The sequence below is a fragment of the Lepus europaeus genome, chromosome 10, assembly GCF_033115175.1.
Source record: "Lepus europaeus isolate LE1 chromosome 10, mLepTim1.pri, whole genome shotgun sequence".
Taxonomy (NCBI): domain Eukaryota; kingdom Metazoa; phylum Chordata; class Mammalia; order Lagomorpha; family Leporidae; genus Lepus; species Lepus europaeus.
In genome coordinates this window covers 76,025,446-76,038,842 of record NC_084836.1, presented here as the reverse complement: position 1 = coordinate 76,038,842, position 13,397 = coordinate 76,025,446, and the positions used below count along the sequence as shown (strand labels likewise).

Below are 13,397 nucleotides of genomic sequence, written 5' to 3'. Positions count from 1 at the left end.
TATGGTTTATCACTACCTTACAGATAAGGAACTGAAAGAAGGGAAAACCCAGATGTTTTGTCCAAGTGCCCCCAGCGTGGCATTGACAAATGGTGAAGCTAGAACGCAGCTTCTTTTTTTTTTTTCTTTAAAGATTTATTTACTTATTTGAGAGGCAGAGCAAGAGAGAGAGAGAGAGGTCTCCCATCTGCTGGTCCACTCCCCAGATGGCCACAATGGCTGGAGCTGGGCCGATCCAAAGCCAGGAGTTTCTTCTGGGTCTCCTACATGGGTGCAGGGACCCAAGGACTTGGGAAATTTTCCATTGCTTTCCTAGGCCATAGCAGAGAGTTGAATCAGAAGTGGAGCAGGGGCTGGTGCTGTGGCGTAGCAGGTCAAGCCGCCATCTGCAGTGCTGGCATCCCATATGGGCGCCAGTTCGAGTCCTAACTACTCCAATTCCGATCCAGCTCTCTGCTGTGGCCTGGGAAAGCAGTGGAAGATGGCCCAAGTCCTTGGGCCCCTGCAGCCGCATGGGAGACCTGGAAGAAGCTCCTGGTTTCTGGCTTCAGATCAGCACAGCTCCGGCCGTTGCGGCCAATTGGGGAGTGAACCAGTGGATGGAAAACCTCTCTCTTCCACCCCCTCTCTGCCTCTCTGTGTAACTCTGTCTTTCAAATAAATAAATAAATCTTTAAAGAAAAGAAAAGAAAAAAAAAGAAGTGGAGCAGTCTGGTCTTGAAATGGTACCCATAAGGGATGCCAGGATTGCAGGTGGAGGCTCTACTTGCTATGCCACAGTGCTGGCCCCTAGAACGCAGCTTTCAGAACTGCTAGGTTATACCCCAAAAGCCAACCTGAACTCAACACGAGGTGATCCTCTCACCTGATTCTAGAGAACTGCTTTCTTCATCCGAGGGATCAACACCAGCATTTGACGATAGCACGGCCACAAAACCTTCCTTAAATTCCTCAAAGTTGACCTATGGCGATTTAAGTTTTAAAGGAAGACAGCGTTATTTTCAAGGGATCACAGGTTTAACTCATTACCTTTTAGGGCTTTGTTCTCAGAACATTGAGATATTTAGTTTTTTTTTTTTTTTTTTTTTTTTTTTTAAAGAAGAGCATTAGGAAAGTAAATGAATCATAATCCAACCACCAAATAAACACTATTAAACAATTTTATAAGAAAGAAGTATGGGGCTGGTGTTGTGATGCCGTGGATTAAGGTGCAGCTTGCGAGGCTGGCACCCCGTCTTGGAGTGCAGATTCGAGTCCCAGCAGCTCCACTTTCGATCCAGCTCCCTGCTAATGCGCCTAGGAGAGAGGCAAAGGATGCCCCAAGTGCATGGGCCCCTGCCACCCATGTGGGAGACCCTGATGGAGCACCTGGTTCCTGGATTCAGCCTGGTGCAGGCCTGGCCACTTTGGTTATTTTGGGGAGTGAAGTAGTAGATGGAATATCGACCTCTCTGTCACTCTTTTAAATTAATAAATAAATAAACTTAAAAAAATAAGTCAAACGACATAATCAGAAAACAGTGCAGAGCAGAGAGACACAATGAGCACACAGCATCACCACACATAAAGAAAACCTAAAGGGCAACCCCTCAAATCAGGAAACAGAACACTGCCAATATTTCAAGGCCCCAGCACCACGCACTCCTCATCTGTCCCCTGCCCCTTCTCTGATTTCTCCTTTCTCTGTCTTGCCTCTGTATGCCTCATCAGCATGCATCCCTAACAAACGTGGCTCGAGTTGGATCTAAATGGAATCATATGCATACATTCTTTACGGTCTTGCTGCTTTGACTCAGTATTGCTGCTGTGATACTCATTTAAGTCGTCACGCACAGGCATAGTTCGTTCACTTCCACTACTGTACAGTGGGTCACTGGGTAAATGCAACAGTGAAATCAACCCACCCTCCTGCTGATGGACACTTCCACTGGTCCCATGCTTTACTTCTCAAAAACAGTACTGCAGTGAAGACGTCACTTGGGCCCCGGTGTTTTGACACAGCAAGTTAAGCTGCCTCCTTGCAATGCATGCATCCTATATTGCAGGGCTGGTTCACTTCCAATCCAGATCACTGCTCAAGTACTTGGGCCCCTGCTACCCATGTGGAAGGCTCACATGGAGTTCCAGTTTCCTGGCTTTGGCCTGGCCCAGCCCTGGCTGTTGGGACCATTTTGGGGGGGGGGGGGGGTCTCTGCTCTACTTCCAGCTTTCTGCCAATGTGCACCCTGGGAGGAAGCAGAAGATGGCTCAAGCACAGGTGTCTCTGCTACCCACATGGGAGCCCTGGATTGAGTTCTGGCCTCCAGCTGTTGCAAGCATTTGGGAATGAATCAGCAGATGGAAACTCTCTCTCTCAGTATATGCAGTAAATGTTCTTCGTGCACTTCTTGTGCACTCCCCTCCCTACCCCATGTCTCTGCTGCTCTGCTTTTCAAATAAAATGAAAACAACAACAATACTGATTTGAACACTGTGGTGCCCATGTCCTTAGCAGTGTGCCTTCTGCAGGTTCCCAATTCAGGCACTGCCAGGTGCACAGAATGCACCTACTTATTCTTGGTGAAGTCCAAGCCTTTTTCATCAGCAACACTTTCACCTGAAAGTTCATCTCCTTTATAGCAAAGACTACCCAGCTTTCTTTTGGTTAGCATTTACATGATATGGCTTTTATTATACTCATCTAGGTCTCCCATATGGGTGTAGGGGCCCAAGCACTTGCTGCTTTCTCAGGCACATTAGCTGGAAGCTGTATTGGAAGTGGAACAGCCAGGAATTGAACTGGCATAGGGGATGCCTGTAATGCAGGCGGTAGATTTACCTGCTACACCATGATGCCGGCCACTAGACCTGTCTTTTAATTCTAGTTTCCCAGTATCCTCCTCTTTTCTCCTGGCCTTTTGAGGCCCCTAAGACCACAGATCAATTTCATAACTGCTTACTTCAGAGCAGAAAATATTCTCAAGGCAAACAGGACTTTGTATGCTAAGCTTTCCTCTCTGGATACTTGTCTTCCATGGGTTTTTGTACTAATAATTTCCCACTGATTTCTTTGTTCCTTGCCATTATCTTGTTCAGTGCTTTGGGTAGCCCTCCCTGGAAAGCTGGCCCGAGTTTGCTAACTTGCCACTACCGGGATGCCTGCAGCTTTTTAAGGACTGCATAAAATGTCATCAAATGGACCCACGAGAATTTAGTAACCAACCCCAAACTGCAAAGGCTGTGTTCAATATCTTGCTGTCTCGGTCAGGGAAGTACTTCATTTCATGTGAAAACAGAAGCTGTGTTCCTTTCATCTTTGCATCCCTGGCATCTGCATGCTGCTCAGCAGATAATAAAGGGCTACATGGATGCATAATGAAACAGCCACTCTGCTTGATCTAATCACAGCTTCGTGTCTTGGATAATAATCCACAAACGTTCTTCCATCCCCAGACGCAGTGGGACCAAATGCTCCAGTGTGATGACGAGTGAGTCTGACTCCATTCTGACTGTGCTTATGTTTTCCTGAATCCTCCCCTCCACGGCTCACGAAGGAGAGGTTTGCCTGCTAAGACCCATCATCACATCCTCCTATGAGCCCAGGCACATTCACGAAAATGCCAAGGGGTAGGCCCCTTGATCCACAGACACTTTCAATTTTAAAATTATTTCCAATAACATGTTAAGAATTGAGAAAAGAATTCTTTGTTCCAATTCAAAATTTTTTAAAAAAGATTTATTTATTTATTTGAAATGCAGAGTTGCAGAGTTGCAGAGAGGCAGAGAGAGAGAGAGAGAGAGAGATCGATCTTCAATCTGCTGGTTCACTCCCCAAATGTCCGCAGTGGCCGGGGCTGATCTGAAGCCAGGAGCTTCTTCCAGGACTCCCATGCAGATGCAGGGGCCCAAGGGCTTGGGCCATCTTCTGCTGCTTTCCCAGGCCATAGCAGAGAGCTGGATCAGAGTGGAGCTGCCGGGATTCAAACTGGTGCCCATATGGGATGCCAGCACTGAAGGCGGTGGCTTTACCCACTGTGCCACAGTGCTGGCCCCTCCAATTCAAATTTAAAAATTCAAGCTGGGGCTGGCTGTTCCACTTCTGATCCAGTTCCCTGCTAATGCACCTGGGGAGTAGTGGAAGACCAGCAACCTGGAAAAAGTTCCTAGCTCCTGGCTTCAGCCTGACCAAAACTACCCCTGGCTGTTGCAGCCATTTGGGGAGTGAACCAATGGATGGAAGACCTCTCTCTCTCTCCCCCTGTCTCTGTCTGTCTCTCTCTGTAACTCTGCCTTTCAAATAAATAAATACATCTTTAAAATAATAATAAAAAAAGATTCAAGGTGAAGATCCTAGCCATTTGTTTAAACACATGCTCACATACACACACATACACATACACCCCCACACACAAGGACATTACATAAAATGGGCATGGAAATTTCCTATGAACGTCACACGAGTTTTAGGTCACATTAATTTTCTGACTTAAAAGCAGAGCTTGATATTTCTTTAACAAGAAATAGGAATTAAAAACAAGCATACCCTTAAAGCCTTCAAATATTACTTTGCTATTTCAAATATGAGAATTGGGTTTCTGTTTTAATATAAATGTTAGTTACAACAAGGAAACTGGATACACGGAATCTGCACTGAAAAGCTTATCCACTCTCCTGGATGAAGGATTCATCTTGATTGTCCTTGAGATTTCCTGAACTCTCCACCATCTGCTTCAGAGTGGGGACAACTGTATATTTCTGGCTTGACACCTGCTTCCCTAAAACCTCTGAGTAATGTTCCACCTAAACGGGGGCTGAGTGAGCTCTGCCCTGGACAAAGCACAGGGACTGGAAGGGCTCTGAACAGAAAGATCACCAGCTGTGAGCACACCACAGAGGGGACAGGGCACAGAGAAGAGCTGCAGGGACAGCTGCTGGGAGCCCCTCTGGGAACGTCAGGGAGGGAAGAGAGGGAAACTTCAGGTCAGGCTGAGGAGCACTGATGCCAGCAGAACCTCTTAGCTTCCCCAGCAGCTGACTTGCTTTTGGGAAACAGATTCGTGGGAATAAGACAGAGCGGACATGGAACAGGCAGAAAGAAGGCCAGATAGATGCCCATGTGGCTCTGCCTGGAGGGAGTGCTTGCTGGAAAGGCCAGGTTCCTGTCACTGCTTGCAAGTGTCTATCTTCCAACATCTTTCCCCACAGTGCTGTAAGATGCCTGCAGGCTCCCTAGAAGGGGCAGTATCTCCAAAGAATTTCAAGTAACCTAAGCTGTCTCTTTGCTGATGCTGAGATATCAATCATTTTTCTCCTATCATAATCTGATGTTTCTAAATCTTCTACCATTTCTGCAAATACTCAGCATGACGTAAAGAGAGGCTGGGGAATGGTAGGGTTTATTCAGTCAGCTGAGGCTGCTACAGGGCTATAGGCCCAGAAGTTATTCTTTTGGTCTGAATTTTCCAGAATGTCAAAAATATCAAGAAAATATCATTGCTCCAATAAGTAAGAGTGTCGAGGGTTGGTATGATAGCACAGTGGGTTAAGCCTCAGCTTGCAACACTGACATCCCATATGATGGAGCATTGGTTGGAGTCCTGGCAGCTCTGCTTCTGATCCAGCTCTTTGCTAACGTGCCTGGGAAAGTGTGGAAGACGGCCTGAGTTCTTGGGTCCCTGACTTCAGCATGGCCCAGCCCTGACTTTTGCAGACCTTTGGGGGCATGAATCAGTGGCTAGCAGATCTCTTTCTCTGTCACTCTGCCTTTCAATCAAATAAATAAATAAATAATATTAAAAAAAAAAAAAACCCAAACCAACAACAAACATCCCACAGCGATCTGTGGGACAGACCTCCCCACCAGGGGCTTGGAAATTACTGTAAGTAAATAAACAAGAGTGTCAGTGGTTTACAAATGTGTCTTTTGCTTACACAGGTCCCAAATATTGTTCCAGGTGATGTCAAGAGGGGCCAGAACAGTATTGAAAACCCATCTGTCCTTAAGCCCACTTTGAAAAAGTCAGGAAGAGAACAGGGAGACAGGAAGGGCATGGCCTGTTTCCCGGAGTCAGAGCTCTGCTCCGCTGTGTGGGCACAGAGGTCTCCTCAGAGGCTGACAGGGCCTGGATCCATCTGGATTCCCCCCTCGGTCAGCACTGAGGGATGTGGGGGGCAGGGGTTTGTTTTTCTTTTCTTTCTGCACAACAGCCAATTCAGGAACATTTACAGGCTGATTTTTCCCCCTGTTATGGATTTGATTAAGGCCTGAGGACAGGAAGTTCCTTCTTCAAAGTTAAGATGAACAACAAGGTAACAGCACTATTTTCAGCATTAACACACTAACATCTGCGCAGGGGTGAAGAGGGACAGGGAGACGCTCAGTGCTTCCATCATGCAGGCGGACTGTGGCCTAAAATCTAGAGGTCACCCCTCCTGATGACTTTGGATTCCCGGAGGAAGGAATCCTCCAAGTTCACATTTTCTATCTGCCAGACGGCACGAGAGGAACCCTTTGTTCTTACAGCAGTAGTTACAGCTGTGCTCAACTGCTGGAAGAATTTTACAGCGGATCTGCCTTCGAGGTGCTGTGAAGCTGGCCCAAGCCAGCGCCAGTCCCAGATCCAGCCTGTGTTTCTGTGAACCACAGGCTGCCCACCCGCACCAATCCCCTCTCCTCCCTACTGTGGTCCAAACTGCTACCCCATCTGCAGAACAAGCTTCTGGAAGTTCCTGTGCTAAAACAAAAGCAGCCTCAGGGAAGCTCCTTCTTCGATGTGACATTCCACGGAGGGAGAAACACCAGCCCACTTCCTAACAGCTGTGCTCTGGCGAGCACCTCTGTCCCCCTGAGCCCTGTCAGACCCCCTTGAGACCCACAGCAGAGCCCTGTGCCTGTCTGGATGAGGGCAGAGTCCAGTACTCACCCTGGCAAAGTGGTCTTGGCCAAAAAGCGTCTGCAGGAGAACAGGAAGCTGCTTTTCCAGGTGCAGTTTCCGGCACAGTTGGGTCAGTTCGTCCCGGTCCAGGAAGCCTGTGCCTGTGGTGTCGCAGCTGCTGTAGAGCTCCTTGAGCTGCAAGACGTAGCGGCTCTCCTCTTCTCCATCCATCCCATAGCAGGCTGCGCAGGCAAGAGGAAGAGGGAAAAATATCAAGACGGTCCTCCTGCCACACCTGGCACACTCTTGCCCCGTCCCCCATTGGGGCAATGCAGGCCGTAAGGCACATGCGTGCATAGAAGGCATCCAGAGCCCCCTTAGGATCTGGTGTGGATGGGCAGATCCTGTGTTCTCAGCAGAGCCCAGAGCAGCCAGAGAGGGTGCAGACAGGAACCAGAATTTCTTTGCAATATAAAGACAACGGCAGCTGGCACTGTGATGCAGTGGGTTAAAGCCATGGCCTCCAGCGCCAGTATCCCATATGGTTGCTAGCTTGAGTCCCAGCTGCTATACTTTGCATCCAGTTCTCTGCTGATGCTCCTGGGAAAGCAGTGGAGCATGGCACCCAAGTGCTTGGGCCCTTGCACCCACACGGGAGACCCAGAAGAAGCTTCTGGGTCCTGACTTCAGCCTGGCCTAGTCTTGCTCATTGCATCCATTTGGAGACTGAACCAACAGATGAAGACCTCTGACTCTCCCTCTCTCTCTGAAACTCTGACTTTTAAGTAAATAAATAAATCTTTAAAAAAAAGGAAAAAAACCCAGTAATTCCAATAAAAATACACAGAGGATGTTAACCACGAAAAGAAAAAAGTAAATTATGAACAGCTGTGTAAAAACGCTCCTGTTACACATAGATACTGTTTGTATCTTTAGGGAGAGCCTTCAGGGCTCCCTGGACCAAGAAATGTGAAAACATTCTCACTGCCTGAACTAGTGTTCCACTTGCACGAATTCCGACAGTCTTCACGTTCAGAGAAACAGAGATGCAAACCAGGATACAACTTTATCAGAGCATTATTCTATAAGGACAGCAAAGAAAATAAACTAAAATGCCCAACAAAACAAAAATAGCTTGCTACAGGGTATTTCTGGGGCTGGTACTGTGGTGTAGTGCGTAAAGCCACCCACCTGCGGCACTGGCATCCCATATGGGCGCTGGTTCGAGTCCTGGCTGCTCTACTTCAGATCCAGCTCTCTGCTATCGCCTGGGAAAGCAGCAGAAGATGGCTCAAGTCCTTGGGCCCCTGCACCGCGTGGGAGACCCAGAAGAGGCTCCTGGCTCCTGCCTTCTTATCTGCACAACTCTAGCTGTTGCGGCCATCTGGAGAGTGAACCAGCGGATGGAAGACCTCTCTTTCTATCTCTGTGCCTCTCTGTAATTCTGCCTTTCAAATAAATAAATAAATAAATAAATAAATCTTTTTAAAAAATTTCAGGATATTTATACGACAGAGTAGTAAACCATCTCAGTAATCCACTGCATGGGGAAGTGTCTTTGGTAAATGCCAAGGCAGGATAAAAACTAGTGAGAGCAGCTTGTTCATGGGTCATTTTACATATAATAAATCAACTACGCCTCATCACAATTTTATCATAAGCCTGTGTACTTTCTGGAGTAAAATATATGTGTGTATATATGTATATTTATATATACATATATTTAAAGATTTATTTATTTATTTGAAAGGCAGAGTTACAGAGAGGCAGAGGGAGAGAGAGAGAGAGGTGTTCCATCCATGTGTTCATGGATGGCCATAACGGCTGGAGCTGCGCTGATTTGAAGCCAGGAGCCAGGAGCCTCTCTGGTTCTCCCACACGAGTGCAAGGGCTCAAGGACTTGGGCCATCTTCTGCTGCTTTTCCAGGACATAGCAGAGAGCTGGATGAAGCAGCCGGGACTTGAACTAGTACCCATATGGGATGCCAGCACTGCAAGCGGCAGCTTTACCCACTACACCACAGCGCCAGCCTAGTAAAATATATTTTTAAAAAGGGAAAGCAAAAAGACATTAAAACTGCAATGGATGTTTTCACAATATCAAATGTTTTTATCATCTATTTTATAATCTATATTTCTCAAAATTTATAAGTATTGCACTTTTATAAGCAGACACACATTACTGAAACGTGACATATATGAAGGTCCTAAAGATATTAGGGTAAACCATATGAAACTATCCATATATGAACACTCTGAGCCACAAAAATGGCAATTTCCTATAGCTCAGCTTATTATATAGGCACCAGAACTAAGGATCGGTTCCACAAGGAGGAAATACGACAAGGAAGGCCTGAGTCAGACTTGTACCAGGGGCCTGAATCCAGGAAAATCTGCACACTCTTCACTTTGCTCAGCAAAACAACATAATCAACACCACAAACATAAATGCTAGGTGGAATCTTCACAATGGTGTCTTAACTATGAAGGTGAACTCATCGGACCTATAGGGTCTGAAACCAGCCAGAGTCCACAAAGCAGATGAACAGACTGGTCCGCCATCTCTGATCCCAGGCAGGTACAAACAGCAGGGAACCTGCCCGGCAACCTGGATGGGCGAGTCAAGTTACGCCTTCTCTTCCTGGACAGGACACAGAAGCTGAGGTGGCCAAGCGAGGTGAGCTGTGAACACCCACCTCCCTTCCAGCTGTTTAGAAACAGTAAACGGACAGGAAAGCATAAACAGTAATTCAGAAAGGAAACTCAACATTTTTCCTAAGTCAACGTCTGTCAAACTATATGTTTCCTTCTCCCTAACCAGGATACTGTACCCTAATGTAGACAAGAGTCCTCCTGGGAGACCTACAGAGAAATGCTGATATTTGCAAATTTTAGTTGGTTTTAAGTACTTTTTTACTTATTTGAAAGGCAGAGAGAGACAGAGAGGGAGGGATGGAGGGAGGGAGAGAGAGAGAGAGAAAGAGAGAGAGAGAGAGAGAGAGAGATCTTCCATCTGCGGGTGTACTTCCCAAATGCCCTCAAACAGCTGGCTCTGGGCCAGGCCAAAATCAGGAGCCTGGAACTCATTCTGGGTCTCCTATGTGCGTGGCAGGGACCCAAGCACTTGGGCCACACCTGCTGCCCTCTTGGGTGTGAGTGAGCATCAGCAGGAAGCTGGACTCAGAAGCAGAGCCAGATTCAAACTGAGACAATGCAATCCCAAGCAGGGGTGCCAGATGCCTGCTCCAAATGCCATATTGTGATAAGCTGGAAGCAGAGATATAAGAACATCTGGAAGTAGAAAGTTCAGAGCCTGCCAGGCAGGGATGCGGGCATGGAGGGTGCAGGGGACTGGACTGCTGAGCAATCTGACACCCCTAGACTGCCGCCCCAGAGCGCACACCACCCGCCTCCAGGGTCCTGGGCAAATGCAGTTTTGAAATTTCCTCCATTTTTTTTCTTCTCTGTTTTACCTTTAGTTGTAACTAACTGAAATAATTTGAAGTGCATAAATAAATAAAACAATAAATAAATAAATACAACAAGACCCTGTCCTTCCACTCCAATCCTGCTTCCCAGAGGCAGACTCCAGGGCAGATAGGCAGCCACGCACACCACACAACACACACAAGCTATGTTATCTTTATGTAACAGGCATATTACTCTGCAGTTTGCTTTTTTCTTTTTTAAAAAAAGATTTATTTACTTGAAAGGCAGAGTTACATGGAGAGAGGGAGAGAGAGAGGGAGGGGGGAGTAGAGAGAGAGAGAGAGAGAGAGAGAGAATCTTCCATACACTGGTTCACTCCCCAAATGTATACAATAGTAAGATCTTGGCAGTCTGAAGCCAGGAGCTTCTTCCAGGTCTCTCATGTGGGTGGTAGGGGCTCAAGCATTTAGGCCATCTTCTGCTGCTTTCCCAGGCACATTAGCAGGGAGGTAGATCAGAAGTGGAGCAGCCAGGACTTGAACTGGTACTCATATGGGATGCTAGTGAGGCAGCTAGCAGCTTTACTTGCTGTGCCATAGGACTGGTCCCAGTAGTCTGCTTTTTTGGTCAAACTTATAATATCCAAGAGATCTTTCCATGCCTTCTTCATGTTTAAAAAAAAAAAAAAAAAGCAAGCATTTGGAGCTGGCATTGTGGTGCAGTGGGTTAAGCCAATGCCTGTTGACACCAGCATCCCATATAGGCAATGGTTTGAGTTCCAGCTGCTCCATTTCTTTTTTTTTTTTTTTGACAGGCAGAGTGGACAGTGAGAGAGAGACAGAGAGAAAGGTCTTCCTTTTGCCGTTGGTTCACCCTCCAATGGCCGCCGCGGTAGCGCGCTGCGGCCGGCGCACCGCGCTGTTCCGATGGCAGGAGCCAGGTGCTTCTCCTGGTCTCCCATGGGGTGCAGGACCCAAGGACTTGGGCCATCCTCCACTGCACTCCCTGGCCACAGCAGAGAGCTGGCCTGGAAGAGGGGCAACCGGGACAGGATCGGTGCCCCGACCGGGACTAGAACCCGGTGTGCTGGCGCCGCAAGGCGGAGGATTAGCCTGTTGAGCCACGGCGCCGGCCAGCTGCTCCATTTCTGAGCCAGCTCCCTGCTAATGTGCCTGGGAAAGCAGCAGAGGATGGCCCGAGTCTTTGGGCCCCTTTCACCCATGTGGGAGACCTGGATGGAATTCCAAGCTCCTAACTTCAGCCTGGTACAGCCCCAACCATTTGTGGCCATCTGGGGAGTGAACCAGTGGATTGAAGACCTCTCCCTCTCTCTCTCTCTGTAACTCTGCCTTTCAAATAAATATATAAATAATTCTTTAAAAAATACTCACTGTTGTTGCAGGGTGAAGCACGATGTATTTACTATACTCTTTCAGAGAGAGACACTGGGCAAATCCAGGTTTTCTCCGACAAACCCTCTGCAGAAAACACCCTGTTCACTCCTCCTCCTCCTTCTCTGTCCCAAGAGTGAACCAACAACCTTTTTGAAAGAAACCATCCCCAGGAGGACGTGCCTTTGGGAGGGCTCAGGAGAAAGCCCTGGGGGCAGGTGGGCTGGGGAATTGATAAGACTGCTGAGCTAGTGTCCCAAGGCCAAACAGTGAAGAAAAGAAGCCTGTCCAAGAAGCCTGACTCTCAGCTGTGGGCAGTCCTGCATCAGAGCCAGCTGGGGGTGCCCCGCCCAGCTCTCACTTATTTACAGGAAGTGGCACAAAATAAGGACTTGATAGTGGAAGTGCACTGTTCCACAAGACTCCCAGCTGCCCAAGAGCAGGCTACACATGGGACAAGGCCTGAAGGCAGAGGAGGCCCAGGGCCACACCACCACAAATCCTCTGTGCCTCAAGGAAAAGCCCAGTTAGTTCAGTGTGCTAAGCAGCTGCCTGCGATGCAGGCATCCCATATGGGCGCCAGTTTGAGTCCCGACTGTTCCACTTCTGATCCAGCTCCCTGCTAATGTGCCTGGGAAAGTAGTAGAAGATGGCCCACATGCTGGGGGCCCTGCACCCACGTGGCAGACCCAGAAGAAGCTCCTGGCTCCTGGCTTCAGCCTGGTGTAGCCCTGGCTGTTGTGGCCATTTGGAGAGTGAACCAGTGGATGGAAGCTCTCTCTTTCTCTCACTCTATCCCTCTCTCTATGTAAATTTTTCAAATAAATAAATAAATCTTTTCTTTTTTTTTCATAAAGAGAGATGAGAGAAAATCACTACAGTCATGAAACAGAATAGCATGCTAACAGGTGGACATTGAGACATCCGTGTCCCATATTGGAGCACCTAGGTTCCATACATGGTTCTGGTTCCTGATTTTAGCTTTCTGCCAACGCAAACCCTGGAGTCCTATTCACAATAGCCAAGAGGTGGAAGCAACCCATGTGTTCAACAGATGGATGAATAAAGAAAATGTGATTTATACATACAGTGGAATATTAGCCTTAAAAAGGAAGGAAATTGGGGCCAGCGCTGAAGGGTAAAGCTGCCACCTGCAGTGCCGGCATCCCATATAAACACTGGTTCAAGTCCAGGTTGCTCCACTTTCAATACAGCTCTCTGCTATGGCCTGGAAAAGCAGTAGAAGATGGCCCAAGGCCTTGGGCCTCAGCGCCCGCGTGGGAGACCAGGAGGAAGCTCCTGGCTTTGGATCGGCACAGCTCTAGCCGTTGTGGCCATCTGGAGAGTCAAACAGTGGACTGAAGACCTCTCTCTCTCTCTCTCTCTCTCTCTCTCTCTGCCTCTCCTTCTCTCTCTGTGTAACTCTGACTTTAAAAAAAGGAAGGGAACTTGGAAACAAGCTACGACACAGATGAACCTAGAGGACAGTACTCTTAGTGATCTTACTTGGATGCAAAATCTAAAAAGTTGACCCCAGAGAAGCAGAGGGCAGAATGGTGCTTACCAGGGGCGGTGGGGAGCGGGGAATGCAGATATGCTGGTTAAAGGGTACAAAGTTTCAGTTGGACATGATGAGTAAGTTCAGAATCTATTGTACAGCAAGATGGCTACAGTCAATACAGTATACTACATGATATGCACTGTACCCTTGAAAACTGCTGAG

At 47.7% G+C, this 13,397-nt stretch overlaps 1 protein-coding gene across 1 annotated transcript in view; it reads right to left on the bottom strand.

Moving 5' to 3' along the window:
• Positions 1-13,397, bottom strand: part of NINL (ninein like) — a 155,021-nt gene that overhangs the window by 72,409 nt on the left and 69,215 nt on the right. The window contains exons 2-3 of the mRNA XM_062203768.1: positions 6,903-7,096; positions 866-962 (exon numbers count right to left, since the gene is read on the bottom strand). Of these exons, the coding sequence (XP_062059752.1) occupies positions 866-962; positions 6,903-7,085 (280 nt within the window). The 5' untranslated portion in view covers positions 7,086-7,096. The remainder of the gene's footprint in view (positions 1-865; positions 963-6,902; positions 7,097-13,397) is intronic.